The 14,958-nt window shown below is 41.8% G+C and overlaps 1 protein-coding gene and 1 long non-coding RNA gene across 6 annotated transcripts; one reads left to right on the top strand and one right to left on the bottom strand.

The window, feature by feature from the left end:
* The first annotated feature begins 564 nt into the window (after positions 1-564).
* LOC109705728 lies at positions 565-3,267 on the top strand. Of its 5 annotated transcripts, none has more exons than XM_020226495.1 (6): positions 565-634; positions 761-877; positions 961-1,269; positions 1,676-1,771; positions 2,182-2,235; positions 2,923-3,267. In XM_020226495.1, the coding sequence occupies exons 1-6, from the start codon at positions 589-591 to the stop codon at positions 2,982-2,984; spliced, it is 684 nt and encodes a 227-aa protein (XP_020082084.1). In that variant the 5' UTR covers positions 565-588; the 3' UTR covers positions 2,985-3,267. The 5 variants fall into 5 exon arrangements, with proteins under 5 accessions (XP_020082084.1, XP_020082087.1, XP_020082083.1 ...); XM_020226498.1 differs by lacking the exon at positions 2,923-3,267 and adding an exon at positions 2,373-2,656 and having other exon boundaries at positions 1,063-1,269; XM_020226494.1 differs by lacking the exon at positions 2,923-3,267 and adding an exon at positions 2,373-2,656.
* A 4,956-nt stretch (positions 3,268-8,223) lies between these two features.
* Positions 8,224-10,325, bottom strand: LOC109705732. Its single transcript, XR_002214856.1, has 2 exons — positions 10,266-10,325; positions 8,224-8,490 (listed from the first exon to the last, which is right to left on the bottom strand). It is a non-coding gene; the product is annotated as an uncharacterized LOC109705732 (long non-coding RNA).
* Between the last annotated feature and the right edge of the window lie 4,633 nt (positions 10,326-14,958).

The raw sequence follows: 14,958 nt of genomic DNA, 5'->3' as shown, positions 1-14,958 counted from the left end.
TGATCATAACCATTTTTAGAGAATAGATTTTTATATATAGTAAAGATTTAATAGATTGATCATAATCGCTCATTTTTATTTGAGATATTTTTAACAAATTAATCATAACCATTCATAGGGAATATTATTTTATTCATTTTGGATTCCGTCTGTCATTGTCGGAATTCCTCATAACTGTTCATTTTTATTTGAGATACTTTTAACAAATTAATCATAACCATTCATAAGGAATATTATTTTATTCCCTTTTGGATTCCGTCTGTCATTGTCAGAATTCCTATACGCTTTTATATATAGTATAGATAGAGTTGAGCTGGAATACTATCGATAGCAAACGGGCTCCGTTGCCACCCATTTGTTTTCGATGATGGAGTCTCCAAATCGACGATCAGCACCGTTGAACACAATCTATACCACTTGAAGTGTTTAAAAATCAAATTTCATATATTTTCGATATTGTTCTCTTATCCATCAAGTAGACACAAAAATGAACGACAGAAAATGAATACTCTTTAAAAAATGATGATAGGGGTCTTGTAATCAAGATCAAGAGTATAGATCTTGTTNCAAGCAAGGATTAGAAGGGCAATGATCATGCGTGGAAAGAAAATGAAAACCTCATATCCATGTGAAAGTAAGCTCTTGATAAGTTTTGGTTTCTTTTATGTATACTTTACTATTTATTGACTTTTATTTACAACCAATATAATTCTTTTTCTCCACTTAAGTTGACATTTTTATCTACCTTTCTTTGTTCAAGATCTAATTCTAGTGCCTATCTCGAATTCTAATGGTTCTCAAAATCTTGAGAGTAATTTGAGCCATATGGTGAGCAATATTAGCGTGTCAAGAACTCCTCCGAGTGATATTTCAAATTGTGAGTATCTTTATTCGTTAGTTTGGATATAATTACTATGGTTACTGCTGCAAAATGCTTACTTATATGATTTTGTCTTTCAGCTAATTCTGTGCTTTGCTTTTCTAATGGTGATAAACGATCTACCCATCATTTCGAAAGGACATCAATTACCTACTCTTCTTTTTCATCCATCATTCATCCAGATTATGTGAATACCTCAAACACATATTTCCCTCCCCAAATCCGAGTTGGAAAGCATATCATTCAAGATAAAAACGTATTAGAGTCACTTTCATGGAATGCTAATAAGGATGTGGAATTCTCAATGCTTGACAAAGATCTAAAAGATGGTGCTAATACTAGAGGTCCTAATCATCTTGGATTCTGTGCCAACCACATTGTTGACGAAGGTATTTTCTTGGATAATGATAAAGTTATCATCTTCAAATTATATTCAAAATTATACAACCCTAGATTTATTATGTAGATAATTATTTTATATTTAGTTTAATCTTTCTTAAAATAGGGTGGCATAGTGATAAAGTTATGTCTTTTTACCTATATTAATTTTCAATACACAAAATGGATATACAGTGGTGAACATATACCATTGAGATTTAGTAATTGAAGTATTTGATGTTTGATGTTAGGACCCATTCTTTATTGTGTATTTGATGTTATATTTGATTTTTAAGATCAAGTACTGTTATAATTATGATGTAAGTGAATGATTATTTTTCACATATTTTTTTATATGATTTACTTTCAAAAAAAAAGATTGGTGTCATTTTTTTGTTGGATACTATTTTTTTGTAAGTTCCTCTATCGATTATATGCAGAAAAAGAATGCGAGATTGAAGAGAAGTTTAATTATGAGTGAAAAGTGCGTTAAGATCCAAAAGCATGCAGCATGTGAGAATCTATTAACTATAACTAACTCTTATAATATTGGTTTCTTATTATTTATATTCACTCACTTTTTGCCAAAAAGCAAAAAAAGAACAAACAAACAATCATTTCACTTATTCTCAATCTTCAAATTTTTTCTAATGATAAGAAAAAAAATCGTGTACATTAAATTACATGAGTATATTTTTTGCTGACACAAGCACATAAAAATTTCATGTTCTTTACGATAGATAAATAAGTTTATACATTATTTAAATAATCATGTGATTAGTATAAAGACTTATTTATGTATTTATTGGTTACAATTTTTTTCTATTGCAGTTCAATTTTAAATTTTCATTTTTATCAAAATATATTTTCAAACTTTAATTATTGTATTCATTTTATAATTTCAAGTTATTTTAAAATTATAGATATTGATGTTGATGTTGATGAAGAAGAGTCACAGTACAATTTGGATGCAACAGGTATTAACTTAACTTTTTCCCTACGGGTCTGGTCCATAGTTTCTAAACGTTATTGCTCTAATGCTTCATATATAAAAGAAGGTACTTCCCAACATTGCCCCATGTGTAATGTATTTTTATACTTGACATGTTATTAGATTATTGGAATTTGGGAGATCCTACTTATGCATGTGAATTTTGCGGTGCATTGTTCTGGTATGAAGAAAGGTTAGAGAAGGACGAGATTAACTAGGCCGAGATATTCTCTATGTTGCGTGCAAGGAAAAGTTGAACTGCCATTGCTCAAAGATCCACCTTCTACACTCAATAATTTATTGCATAACAGAGACTCCAGAAGCAATCACTTTTTAAAAAAGATCAGATCTTACAATATGATGTTCTCATTTACGTCAATGGGAGGAAAAATTGACTCTACAATAAATCAGGGAGGGGGGCCATACGTATTTAAACTACATGGCCAAAATTGTCATATAATTGGAAGTTTGCTTCCAACTCAAGGCTCGCGTCCGAGATTTGCGCAGCTCTACGTTTATGATGCAGAAAATGAAGTTTTAAATAGAATAAGTGCCATAAGATATGAAAGTATCATCTCTATAATATGAAATTATGTTGTTTAGTTATAAATAATATGAAAAGCATGCATGTTTTGTATAATCCTGATAGTGATTTTTTAAAATGATTTTGCAGTTCAAGTAGAAGTTCTGATGAGTTTGACACCACAATTGTTAACGAGCTCAAAAGTATGCTAGATGAATGCAATTGTTTAGCCAAATCATTCAGAATGGTAAGAGATAGATTTGTGGTAGAAGAGTATCAAGACTTAAAATTGAGGCTATTAAGAAAAAGAGGAACTGATGGAAGAAGATACAATCTTCCAACCTCATCTGAAGTGGCGGCTCTTATTGTTGGAGATATTGAAAAGAACACTGTTGAAACAGATATTGTAGTCGAAACTCAAACTGGCTTATTATAACGAATACATGAACTACATCCATCTTATCTTCCAATGCAGTATCCTTTATTATTTTCTTATGGTGAAGATGGATATAGAGATGACATTAAAATTAGATGTCACACCCCGGGGCCAATTTTAAAAGCCTTTTTAAAATTCATTACCATTTTGAAATCAGAGTTGCGGAAAACGTGCCGTATTTATTTTTTATTTTTTATTTTTTTCAACCTTGCCCAAGTGACGTACAAACCTGCCACAAATACAAAGTTCTTCCATCCACTTGGACAGAGTCTCCTTTGTATTTGCACGGCGTGCCAACAACATCAACAGGATCACAACCACAGTTTACATTTACCAATTAACAAATAATTCATGCTATGTATTTGCATACAGCTAGCAATCCTTAGAGATGATGCATGCCTCTAAACACTCCTTAGGCGCTGGATGATGCAATGCACAGTACAACAATCATCATATTTAAAAGTGCTCCCCACCCGGAAGCTTTATTTTTAAATTCTAATTCAATCATCCATGAAAACGATTCGAAAACCTTTTTAAAATTATTTTCCACATGGAAACTCTATTTTAAAAACCAGCTACCTCGAGGGGTAGAAAACCACGATGCGTAAATCTATAAATACGAGAACCAAAATCCACAGATCTGAAAACTCCAATCTCGTGCATCATAGTAAATCATCCACTAAAACTAATTCACAAATATTCAAACATCAATATGATCATCTAACTGAACTATTTATTATTAAAACTACTAAGTGCCGAAATGAAAGTAATCAGGGTGACAGTTGCTATACCAGACTAGTTAGATCGTCCTCCCATCGAGCCCAAAATCCAACTCCTCGTCCATGTCACCTGGGGGGAATGGGTGTGAGAAACCGCAACCATGGTTTCCTAGTGGGTACGACAGAGCCACGAAGGCAAGCCGTAATCACGAAAACCAAAGGAGATAGACAAACAAGTGTAGATGTTGATATACGAAAACAAACTACAGTAGCTATAACAGATATGAACATGATATAAGAGCAACTACAGTAGTAATAGAAACAGGATAATAACTTAGCAAGAACGAAACTACTACAGTAACAAAAACTCAACTAAACGGATGCCTCAAGGGTAAATGGTCCAAAATCAAACCCAATCTGATGCTGCTATATTGGTCCACAGACCTCAAGCGTTGCCTGTCACAGAGTAGACACTGCCAACTTATTCATGCGTCATCGATGACCTATCTGGATACGTACACCCCTTGGTTGGTGGCCAAACCAACCTAGTGTATAGAATACACAGTGCTGTGACTAAATCATGCTGATATGCTCAAAACGAAAACCGACAAAAAGAGACCAGTGCCTTGGCCGAAGCCAGGTACAAAGGCGTACAACGTCAAACCACGATCAACCAGATCGAAACACACGATAAGGAGTCGATGTGTTGCCTGGACCCAAGGTCCACAGAGATACAATATATATGCAACCTGCTCTACATGTCTATCCACAACTATCCAAATGCAATCAAAGAGATACGATAAAGAAACGATAAACAATCAACTGACATGTAGAGACTACGATATTGATATGAAAGAACAGAGGAAGGGTGAAACGATCTCACCGACTACTAGCTCGAAGCACCCACCTGTCACTGTCGCGTCGGAACACTGAGTGTGCACGGAGTCTACCGGACCTAAGAAGATCCACTAAGTCAGTATCCAAACCACTAACCTGAAGTACACAACTCACAAACCCCCACACAAGTCCCCGAATCGGTTTCCCAAAATCGATCACCATAACTTACCGGAAGTCCCGAAAACCACGTCGGGATGCCGTCGGGACCCACTAAGTGTCCCGAAACTCACCGACTCGTGTCACGAGTCACCCGCTGCCATAAAACACTCTTGTTTGGATGTCTTGGCAGGAAACACAAGATAACACCACTACACAATTATCGCCGGATAATTGTACGAATACGGGTTCCCGGAAGCGTCTATTTCGACACCTGAACCCACCGTCGCTCACCCATCATCACCGAACCCACAAAATGACGATGGTGACCAGCCAACAAGGCTCAGCGACAATACACAGGATAAACAAACCACGTCGGAAGAAATCCAAACTGAAACCGCGTTCTTTCGGCTAATTTCGCCGAAAAACGCACCGAAATCGACTTCTCGATTTCCGCGAAGGCTATCAGATCATGGACAATCAGTCCAGAGGTCACCACACAAGCATACACATTGCCCACAGTAGCCACTAGGTGCCTAATTGGGCAAAAGTCCCTCTATTTACATAAAATCCTATTATTTTATATAAATTGGACGATCAAGTGGCTTATTCACGCAAACCGAGGACTTCCAAGGTCTGCCGAGACGTGTACTGACAGGTCTCGACATACCGAAGGCCGTGCTCATGGTCCGGAGCACAATGGCTCACTGTGGGAGGCGCGGGAGCAACTCGAAACTTCTGCAAACAGCGCGCAGTCGGCGAAAATCACGCCGAACAGAACTAACCCGAATCCGTTGATCCAAAGTGAGGTGAGCACTGTGATCAGCAGTGACCAACGATCACCGTGCTCACCTTCGGAGGCATTGGAACAGCTTCGGATCACCGAAAAAATGCGCGCAAACCCGCAACAGCAGCCAAAAAGGCTCCACAGGGTCGACACGGCCAAAACAATGGAACAGAGTCTCCTCGACAGAATGTAAGGTGAGCACGACGATCAGAAATTTGGCATGATCATCGTGCTCCCTTCCACAGAGATCGGGGAGGCTCGGGTTGCTCGGAACAGCAAACCGCCGAGGAATAGCCCTATTTCGGGCTTGGCCGGAGCAAGCTTGCTTCGGCCGGCTTCCGGCGGCACGGCGAGGTACGCGCGGGCCAGAGGCGGGTGCGGGGGATGGGAGGAGTACGGTGCTCACCTTGGACGGCGGCGAGGTGCGGCGGCGGCATCGGCGGAGCAAGCCAAGCCCGCAAGGAAGAAGCTCGGGCTCAGCGAGCTTCTCCGGCCACGGCGAGGGTCGGGGTGGCTGGAGGGGCACTGCGGGGTCCCTTTGGGACCGAAAGGGAAGGTCTGGGACGACGACCGGCGGCAGGGAGCCCGGCACTGCGAGGCTCGACCGTACCTGCAGCAGCTTGGCAGCAAGTTGCTGCGGTTGCGCGACGGCGCTCAGGGCAGCTCGGGGCGGCGGCGACTGACCGCTTGAGGTCGGAGGGGTTCCACAGGAGTGGCCGAGGGCGGCGGCGACGCGAGGGTGAGGCCGCACAGTCTGCTCGGCCTGAGCTCGGCCAAGCTAGTTGCAGGATGTAGCAGCGGCAGCGGTGGCGCGCAGAGGCGACGACGGTCGGCGGGGAGGGACGCCGGGGCTCCGGGATGACTCTGGGGAAAAGCCTGGAGGCGTTTCAGCCTCGAGCTTCCTCTCAACCGAGAGAAGAGAGAGAGATAGAGAGGGAGGAAGATGGCGGCTGCGCGACGGCTTCCCTCACACCAAACCTCAGTATTAATACTGAGTCCCTCACAGTGCGTGTAAAACGCGGGAACACACCTCCCAATCCGGTTTCACGCAGAACAGTACATAAAATGTCGCACTTTTCGCAAGAATACCGTTTTGCCATCTAAGACCCCTCCACAAACAACGCGCATTATCCGCAGATCCGTCCGTCAGATTTGCGAACGGATCACGCCAGTGCGATCAGCACTGAAAGTTTTGAGGAGCCCAAAGATCTATCTAGATTGTATCTATCACCTAGAGGGGGGTGAATAGGTGAAAGGCCAAAAATCACAAATCTCGATGCAATAAAAATAAATGCGGAAAATAAAAAGCACACCGAGATTTACGTGGGAAAACTCCAACTTGGAGAAAAACCCACGGGACCAACACGTGAAAAAATAATTCACTAAGAGAAAAGATTACAAGGTGATTACCGACACCACGGACTCAACCTCTCTTAACCTCCTATGAATCTTCGCGCAATCTTTCGGGTTGTCCACGCCCTCACGTCCGAATCCACGAACGCCTCCACTTCGAATCCACGAAGCTTCAATCACGTCGAATCCACGACGCCACTCGAATCCACGAGCCCACGATCCGAATTCACGAACAGCCTTCGTTCACGCCGAATCCACGACGCCGTTCATGAAGAGCATCATGATTATGGTGATCCTTCGCTTAGGAGTATAGTAGAAACCAGGGAATAGAACTCCAAGCGAAGCGGAGATCAAATCGAAATATAGAGAATGCGAAACGATATCTCGATTTGATCTAAAGAGGCTAATTTGTAGAAAATAGGTTTAGAATGAAATCCGAGCCTCTAGGGTTTCTCAAACATGTATTCTTATGATGCTTGATCAGTTAGAGAACCCCTATAGCTTATTTATAGACTTTAGAATCAAAACGGAGTAGGATTATAAAGTTTTCACGATTTTACACTGTGTACCGGTACACGAAAGGCTGTCACCGGTACATAATGACGGAACAAAAATACATTGCCAATGTTGATGGCTGTACCGGTACGTGGCACTTGCTGTACCGGTACACAATGCATTTTTTCAGATTTTGCATTGTTTCGGATTTTCAACGTTCCGAGGCACTTTCTAATCCATTAAACTTTGAGTTTATGATTCTAATGCCTATAACTAAGTATGAATCACCATAACATAAAGTAAAACTCTACCTTTACGTCGTGATTCACATTGTGAGCAATTTTCCAAAATCTTCAAAATTTTGAATTCTTCAATCTTCATCAATCCGCTTCGATCCTTCAAGACTCCGACTTACTTCACGAAACTTGTCACGTCCCCGCCCCGAGGCCGCTACCGATTTGGCACGGTTCGGGCGCGGCGAACGGACGCCGAACGGACAGTCTCCCCTGTCCGCCCAAGGCTAAACAACGAGATCATGTACAACAAGTCCCCAGGAAATCAACTTGAATACATACATGATCATGCGACAACAGCGAGAGCACAAACAGTGCTGAACATTACAAGAGCAAGCGTCACAAGTAGAAGACATACAAGTGAAACAAAAGAGAGATACTTAACTATTCTATTACAACCATTCAACTCGATACATTTAATTACAACTTGCATTCTTTTCCAAACTATGAACATAAGCTTACATTCTTCAAAAGATAAACATTAGTTTACATTTATCTCAAAATACCTCACATCCTATACATCATCTACTCTCAATACATGTATAGGGTAACTCTAATGCAAAATAGGAGAGTAAACTATCAACTAGCACTAGGGCGCTAAGCCCAAACTGCGATCCTCTGTCGATCCGCTCTCATGTGTACCTGTACCCCAAAACCACACGGGGTGAGAACTATATAAATATAGTTCCCAGTGGGTTCGGCCGCCGACTCCGCCGATCTTCCCACTAGGTCCAAGCTGGCACAGATAGATAGATAGAAAGATATATGGAAATACTACTACTATATCTACTATGCCATCAAATGCAAAGTATGCATGGAACATCATCTAGCAACAATCTACTATCATGCTAATATGCCTCAACAGTGAAATGAATACAACTATAACATAGTTATGCAATGCACTATGTCTAATCATGGTATGAATGCAATACTCTTATGCTATTCATGTTATTACCCAATCCGCTAGGCTACTTTGCCTAAGATCTCAAATCTAGTAGGTGAAAAGCTACCTCATTCTGGTCTACTCGACTCATATCTCAAAGGTGAACAACAACAACAACTATGGAAACAAGCTATCATGAACAACAATAATGAGTATGACTCAATAGGTACTCAAATCTCATAGGTGAAGGAATAGTATATCATGAAGGCATGAGCAATAAGTAAGCTACTATGAACACTAGTAAGCTACTATGAACAACAACAACAACAACTATGGAAGCAAGCTATCATGAACAACAATAATGGGTATGGCTCAATAGGTAACCCAATCTCAAGGTGAACTCGTGGTTCACAAGCAAGGCTCACATATCAATCTCCTAGGGATGTCGAGCTGGACTATCCCCGAGTACGCCTGCGGATAACAAGCGGCTATCCGAGCAGCGAGCACGGCTGCCTCTCTAGTGACCAAACTCCGGAGCGCACAACCTGGGGGGAGCGACCCCACCAAGCGCAGACAGGCAATGTAAGCGTGATCATCTCACGAGCAACAGCAACCTACCCTCTAAGGGTAATCTCATCATGGAATCAAGGTGTTCTTGTACCCAATCTCATAGTGTTTCAACTACACTAAGGTTCTCATGTCAAGGTTATCAACAATCACATGCCACTCATCATAGTTTTCTAAACTAGATGCCACTCGTCATTTAGACTCATTTCAACACTAGTTACATCATACTAGTTCTTTAGCAATATAAGCATTAATCATCTCACATATAGGGTCTAGGTTCTCATTGTAGGGTTTTCATCATGTAATCATCATGCATACTAGATCATGGAACAATCATCAAGATGTATAGCTACTAGCATGCAAATATGAGCAATGACCATAATCATCTAGCACCTAAGTGCAATAAATACAATATGCAACTTAATCGATTAATGCACTCAACAAGTTTAACCCACATTAATCATGCCCTTATAGGGTTTCACCACACTAAGTCCCAATCTCATGCATACTAGGTACAAGTATTAATCAAGTAACACTACACTCTCACTAGCATGCCATGACATGTAACAATTGCCAACTAGTACCCTATAATGCAATATCCCAATATGCAACTTGATCAATGTTACTAGAGTTTCTAGTACAACAACCAATCCATTACTAGTTCAAGTCATATGTGTTTTTAGCACAATGAGTTCAATGCCACTTGTAAACTATGTCTTTAAACACAACACTAGGTTCTTCTTTCATTTAGCATCATAGGTTTACCAATGTCACCTCATAATCCTTATGTCCATCACATCATATATCCATATCATAATACTATATTGATCATAAACATCATATAAGGATTAGGAATGCATGTATTGTCATCCTATAATGCATAGCAACATACAATATGCTACATGTGAACGGATAAATACTAAGACATAGGAAGAAGCCCGATGACTTCGGGATGGCACTCCCCCACCTTTTATCGCGTTCCGATTGCTTGTCGTCACTTGCAATCGGCCTCCCGCGGCGCACGCCGCTCGGCTTGACCCAATCCGCGCGCGACCACCAAACGACCTCCGATCCGCAATCTGAAAATTAAAGGTCTTCGGTTTCTTGGTACGATGCTTCAAATCCGTTTTCAGGATTTTACGACGTCGCCTCGGCCCTCCAGGCGGAAACGAAGCCTAACGTCCGTTTCTTTAATATCTTTGTACCGGCTCAACGAATCGCCGAACCGTCGCTTCCAACGCGTTCGTAGACCTAGCAATTAGGTAAACAGAGGGTTAAAAGAGATCAAACCCTCATATTTTGAAAGTTAGCATTTTGAGCCCTAGGTTTACAACTATGCAAGAAATCATTAAATTGCTCTATGATTCAAGCATTAACCATCTATTAGGCATCAATGGGTTCCACTAAAACCATTTCCAAAGCATTTAGACCTATCTTTAGAGATCTACCATTAAAGCCCTCATTTTGGAGCTCTATGTTGCAATAGGTAAAAATCCACCATTAGAACTTAGGATCTAAGCATAAATCATCTACTTAGCATCTAGGAAAGCTACTAATTCGTTTCTAGAGCTTAAAACCCAAGCAANCGCCGAACCGTCGCTTCCAACGCGTTCAGTGACCTATCAATTAGGTTTACAGAGGGTTAAATGAGATCAAACCCTACTAGTAGCAAAACTTGCACTTTAGAGCCCTAGGTTACAACTAGGCAATAAATCACTAAATTGATCCTAGATTCTAGCAATAATCATCTATTTAGCATGCTAGAATAACTCTAAATCCATTCTTGAAGCTTAAAACCCAAACTACAAAGAGATACCATTAAAGGGTTTTGAAGCTTACCTTCAAAGCATGCTCCAATGGAGAGGAAGAAGTTGGAGAAGATGAAAATCCATCCTTGAGCATCAACCTCCACCAAAATCCTCTCTCTTCGGGAGAAATCTAGAGAGAGAAAGAGATTTCTCTCTTTTCCCCTCCATGCGTGTGTTGTGTGTGTGTGTGTGTGCTGGTTGTGTACGCAGGTTGAGGGAGGAGAAGAAGAGCAATGCTCTTTTCCACAAGCAGCCCCCTCAACTATTCCACTTTTCAGTTTAGTCCCTCAAATCTGATAAGTTCCGTCGGAACCCTTCTGAATGTCCGTTTGCGCTCAAATTTGACAGGTAGTCTCGGTTTAACGTACTGAGTAAGAATATATCTTAAGTTTCCAGCTTCGACCCCGTTTGGTCACCAAAAACTGTGCCGAACTGCAATCTTTATCAGATAGCTTTCGGATTTTATTTCTCACTCTACGGGTGTCAGAAAAATATGAAACCTCAAATCTAGCCTCATAAAAATATTTCTGACTTATCCTCCAATTTTCATAATTTTCTGAGACTGTGCATTTTCTGCTAATTTACCTGTCCCGTCTCTCACAGAAAATTCTAAATCTTCTGTTTTCATTCCGATTTCAGCACAAGTCATTTCTAACTCATATTTCACTTCTCCAAATCCAATAAAAATAGTATCTCATACTATTTTTATTTATTTTTATTTATTATATTTAAATCCGGTATATTACATTACACCGCAACCTTACCGGAACCATTCAAATGGCTCTCCAACCAAATGGACACCGTAACCTCATGATTTTAGAAGTCCGGTACCTTACATTCTCCCCTCCTTAAAAGAGTTTCGTCCTCGAAACTAACTCACTTCAACCCAATCGATACTCCAACTCGGTTTATCGAGCAATCGAAAATTCCAATGCACTTTCCCACCTCGGAGTGGCCTTTCACTTATTGGACTGTTCAAAGGCCCACCTCGGAGGATGTGAGACTGGATATGCTCACATTTGTTATGTGCAAGTCCAAAAGTGTATTACCACCATGTAAGGAACTGCTCTTTGCATTATACACCCAATCGAGAAATTTCACTCCGATTCGATCACCGGCATTGCTCAGAGGCAATTTCGTTGATGCATCGACCAATCGCGAGTGCTTCAATCCTCGACTAGATCCTTGTTCCATCACGAGATAGCCCACTCAGCACATCTCGAATCTCAATCCATAGAAGAGCAATTTCCTCAAGCTTCAATCCTCACGTGGCTATTCATTACTCAAGTGTCTCCCAGAGACCACTTTACTTTCTCTCCTTATCCTTTGATACTACAGCCACGACTAACATCGCTCTTGCAACGAATTCATACGAACTCCTGTTCGTGAATTCAAGCTTAAACTCGTCGATAAGGCCACCCGCCTACCGTTTACCTCGATCTCATTGGTGAACCATAGGTCACCAGTCCTACGTAGGCTTACAGCCCAACCTGTCGCAACTACGCATAGCGCCTCTCGTTCGCTTCGTAGACCCAATCATCATCGGGCGACACTCTCATTGGAGAATTCGCACACACTCCAACCAGGAGCAACCAAGACTCCAAACCACGTCAAGTCCTCGGGTTGGGTCACTACACACTCGGTGTCATCAATCTCACGATCTAACACGTGGCATTCCACGCTCCCAGATCTAAGCTCGGACTACCGTCCTGACCAAAACTCTCTGCCCTACCCGTAGGTATCGGGGCGCTGTCACTCACAGCTGACTGTGCCTGCCCAATGGGCTCAGGCTCCACAGTCCTAATAAGGGTCCAATGCACGGTCGTCCCCAACACTACCCCAGGCCAACGTCGTCCTACACACATTGCTCTCAGAGCCTACAGCACTCTAACGCTTCTAGGCACCTAGTGCAGCCACCACCTACGGTAGTATCATGGCCTCGCTTCACACTTAGCGCTGAAGTGCTACTTGCCAACTCACTCCCGGCTGAATCGAAACCGCACTTCACGATACTACACTCGAGCCTCTATGTCCGCTACAGGTCTCACACGAAGTCCAGCATCAGGCAATCTGCCTATGCACACCGACAACACAAGCACAACTCGCCACCTCATTTCGAGGTTCTATTAGGCCCACGTGCCGTACTCGGCAACTAACAATCGCTCTAACACGAGTCTGTGTTTGGTCTAATGTCAGCAACCAGCCGGCACCAACCAATCACCTATCCCATTAACTTCGCCTCAATAGCGAAACAACGCACTCAATCGGGCGAAAGTCACACAAGGGCGTCTATTCTCATCAATCAGTTTTATGTTGTCGCGCGCAACATAAACACACTTGGCTGAGAATACCACACCTGAATCTACCTCTTAACGTATCCTCTTAGAGGTTTTACAAAACTTGATCAATCGATCCTCACTCCGCCACCGTATAGATTGTTCACGTCGCCTCACGCCACTATAATGTAGGTTCACCTGTCCTAGGTGTTCTCCGTAGGTCAGTCCTAGACTCTCTCTATTGTCTTGCTCTCTAACTCGCTCTTGAACCACAACTGGTCAGCCACACGCCCCGGCCGCTACGATTTGGCATGTTCGGCGCGCGGCGGACCGGCCGAACGGACAGAGTTCTCCCTTCTGCCAAGGGCCTTCAAATGACGAGATTCGTGTACAACAAGTTCCCAGGAAAACACTGAATACGATACACAATCATACAACAAACGACTAAAGCACAAACGAGTGCTGAACAATAAAGAGCAGGCGTCACAGTAGGTAAACATACAAGTGAAATATAAAGAGAATACTGTAACTATTCTATTAAACTATTCACTCGATAATACATTTAATTTACAACTTAGCGTACATTCATCCAAAGTATAAACTTAATTCACATTTTCTCAAAACAGCCTACCTATAGCTCATCTACTCAAGTAGTCATAGGGTGACAACTAACTGCAATACGAGAAGCATCTACGCAACTAGCACGTAGGGCGCTAGCCTGCTGCGATCATCTGCCGGTCCGCTCCTCATGCTGTACTATACCAACCACACGGGGTGAGAACTATATAAATATAGTTCCCAGTGGGTTCGGCCGCCGACTCCGCCGATCTTCCCACTAGGTCCAAGCTGGCACAGATAGATAGATAGAAAGATATATGGAAATACTACTACTATATCTACTATGCCATCAAATGCAAAGTATGCATGGAGCATCATCTAGCAACAATCTACTATCATGCTAATATGCTTCAACAGTGAAATAAATACAACAACAACATAGTTATGCAATGCACTATGTCTAATCAAGGTATGAATGCAATACTCTTATGCTATTCATGTTATTACCCAATCCGCTAGGCTAACTTGCCTAAGATCTCAAATCTAGGAGGTGAATAACAACAATTATGGAAGCAAGCTATTATGAACAACAATAATGAGTATGACTCAATAGGTACTCAAATCTCATAGGTGAAGGAATAGTATACCCACTCACTGTATATAGGCAAATCCGCTAAACCAACTACCAAGCGACTATGCTCGCTATCAAGGTAAGTCTAGTGAAGGTTAACTACCATACCACTAGGTTCATCAATAGGGCTATTCTCTAGACCACCCAATCAGCCGGTAAGCCAAAGGCAACTATGATCAACAACAACAACTATGGAAGCAAGCTATCATGAACAACAACAATGGGTATGGCTCAATGGGTAACCCAATCTCAAGGTGAACTCGTGGTTCACAAGCAAGGCTCACATATCAATCTCCTAGGGATGTCGAGCTGGACTATCCCCGAGTACGCCTGCGGATAACAAGCGGCTATCCGAGCAGCAAGCAGGGCTGCCTCTCTAGTGACCAA

The sequence above is a fragment of the Ananas comosus genome, unplaced genomic scaffold (assembly GCF_001540865.1).
Source record: "Ananas comosus cultivar F153 unplaced genomic scaffold, ASM154086v1, whole genome shotgun sequence".
Classification (NCBI taxonomy): Eukaryota; Viridiplantae; Streptophyta; class Magnoliopsida; order Poales; family Bromeliaceae; genus Ananas; species Ananas comosus.
Note: the sequence above shows the minus strand (reverse complement) of the source record. Positions and strands in the feature narration are given on the sequence as shown.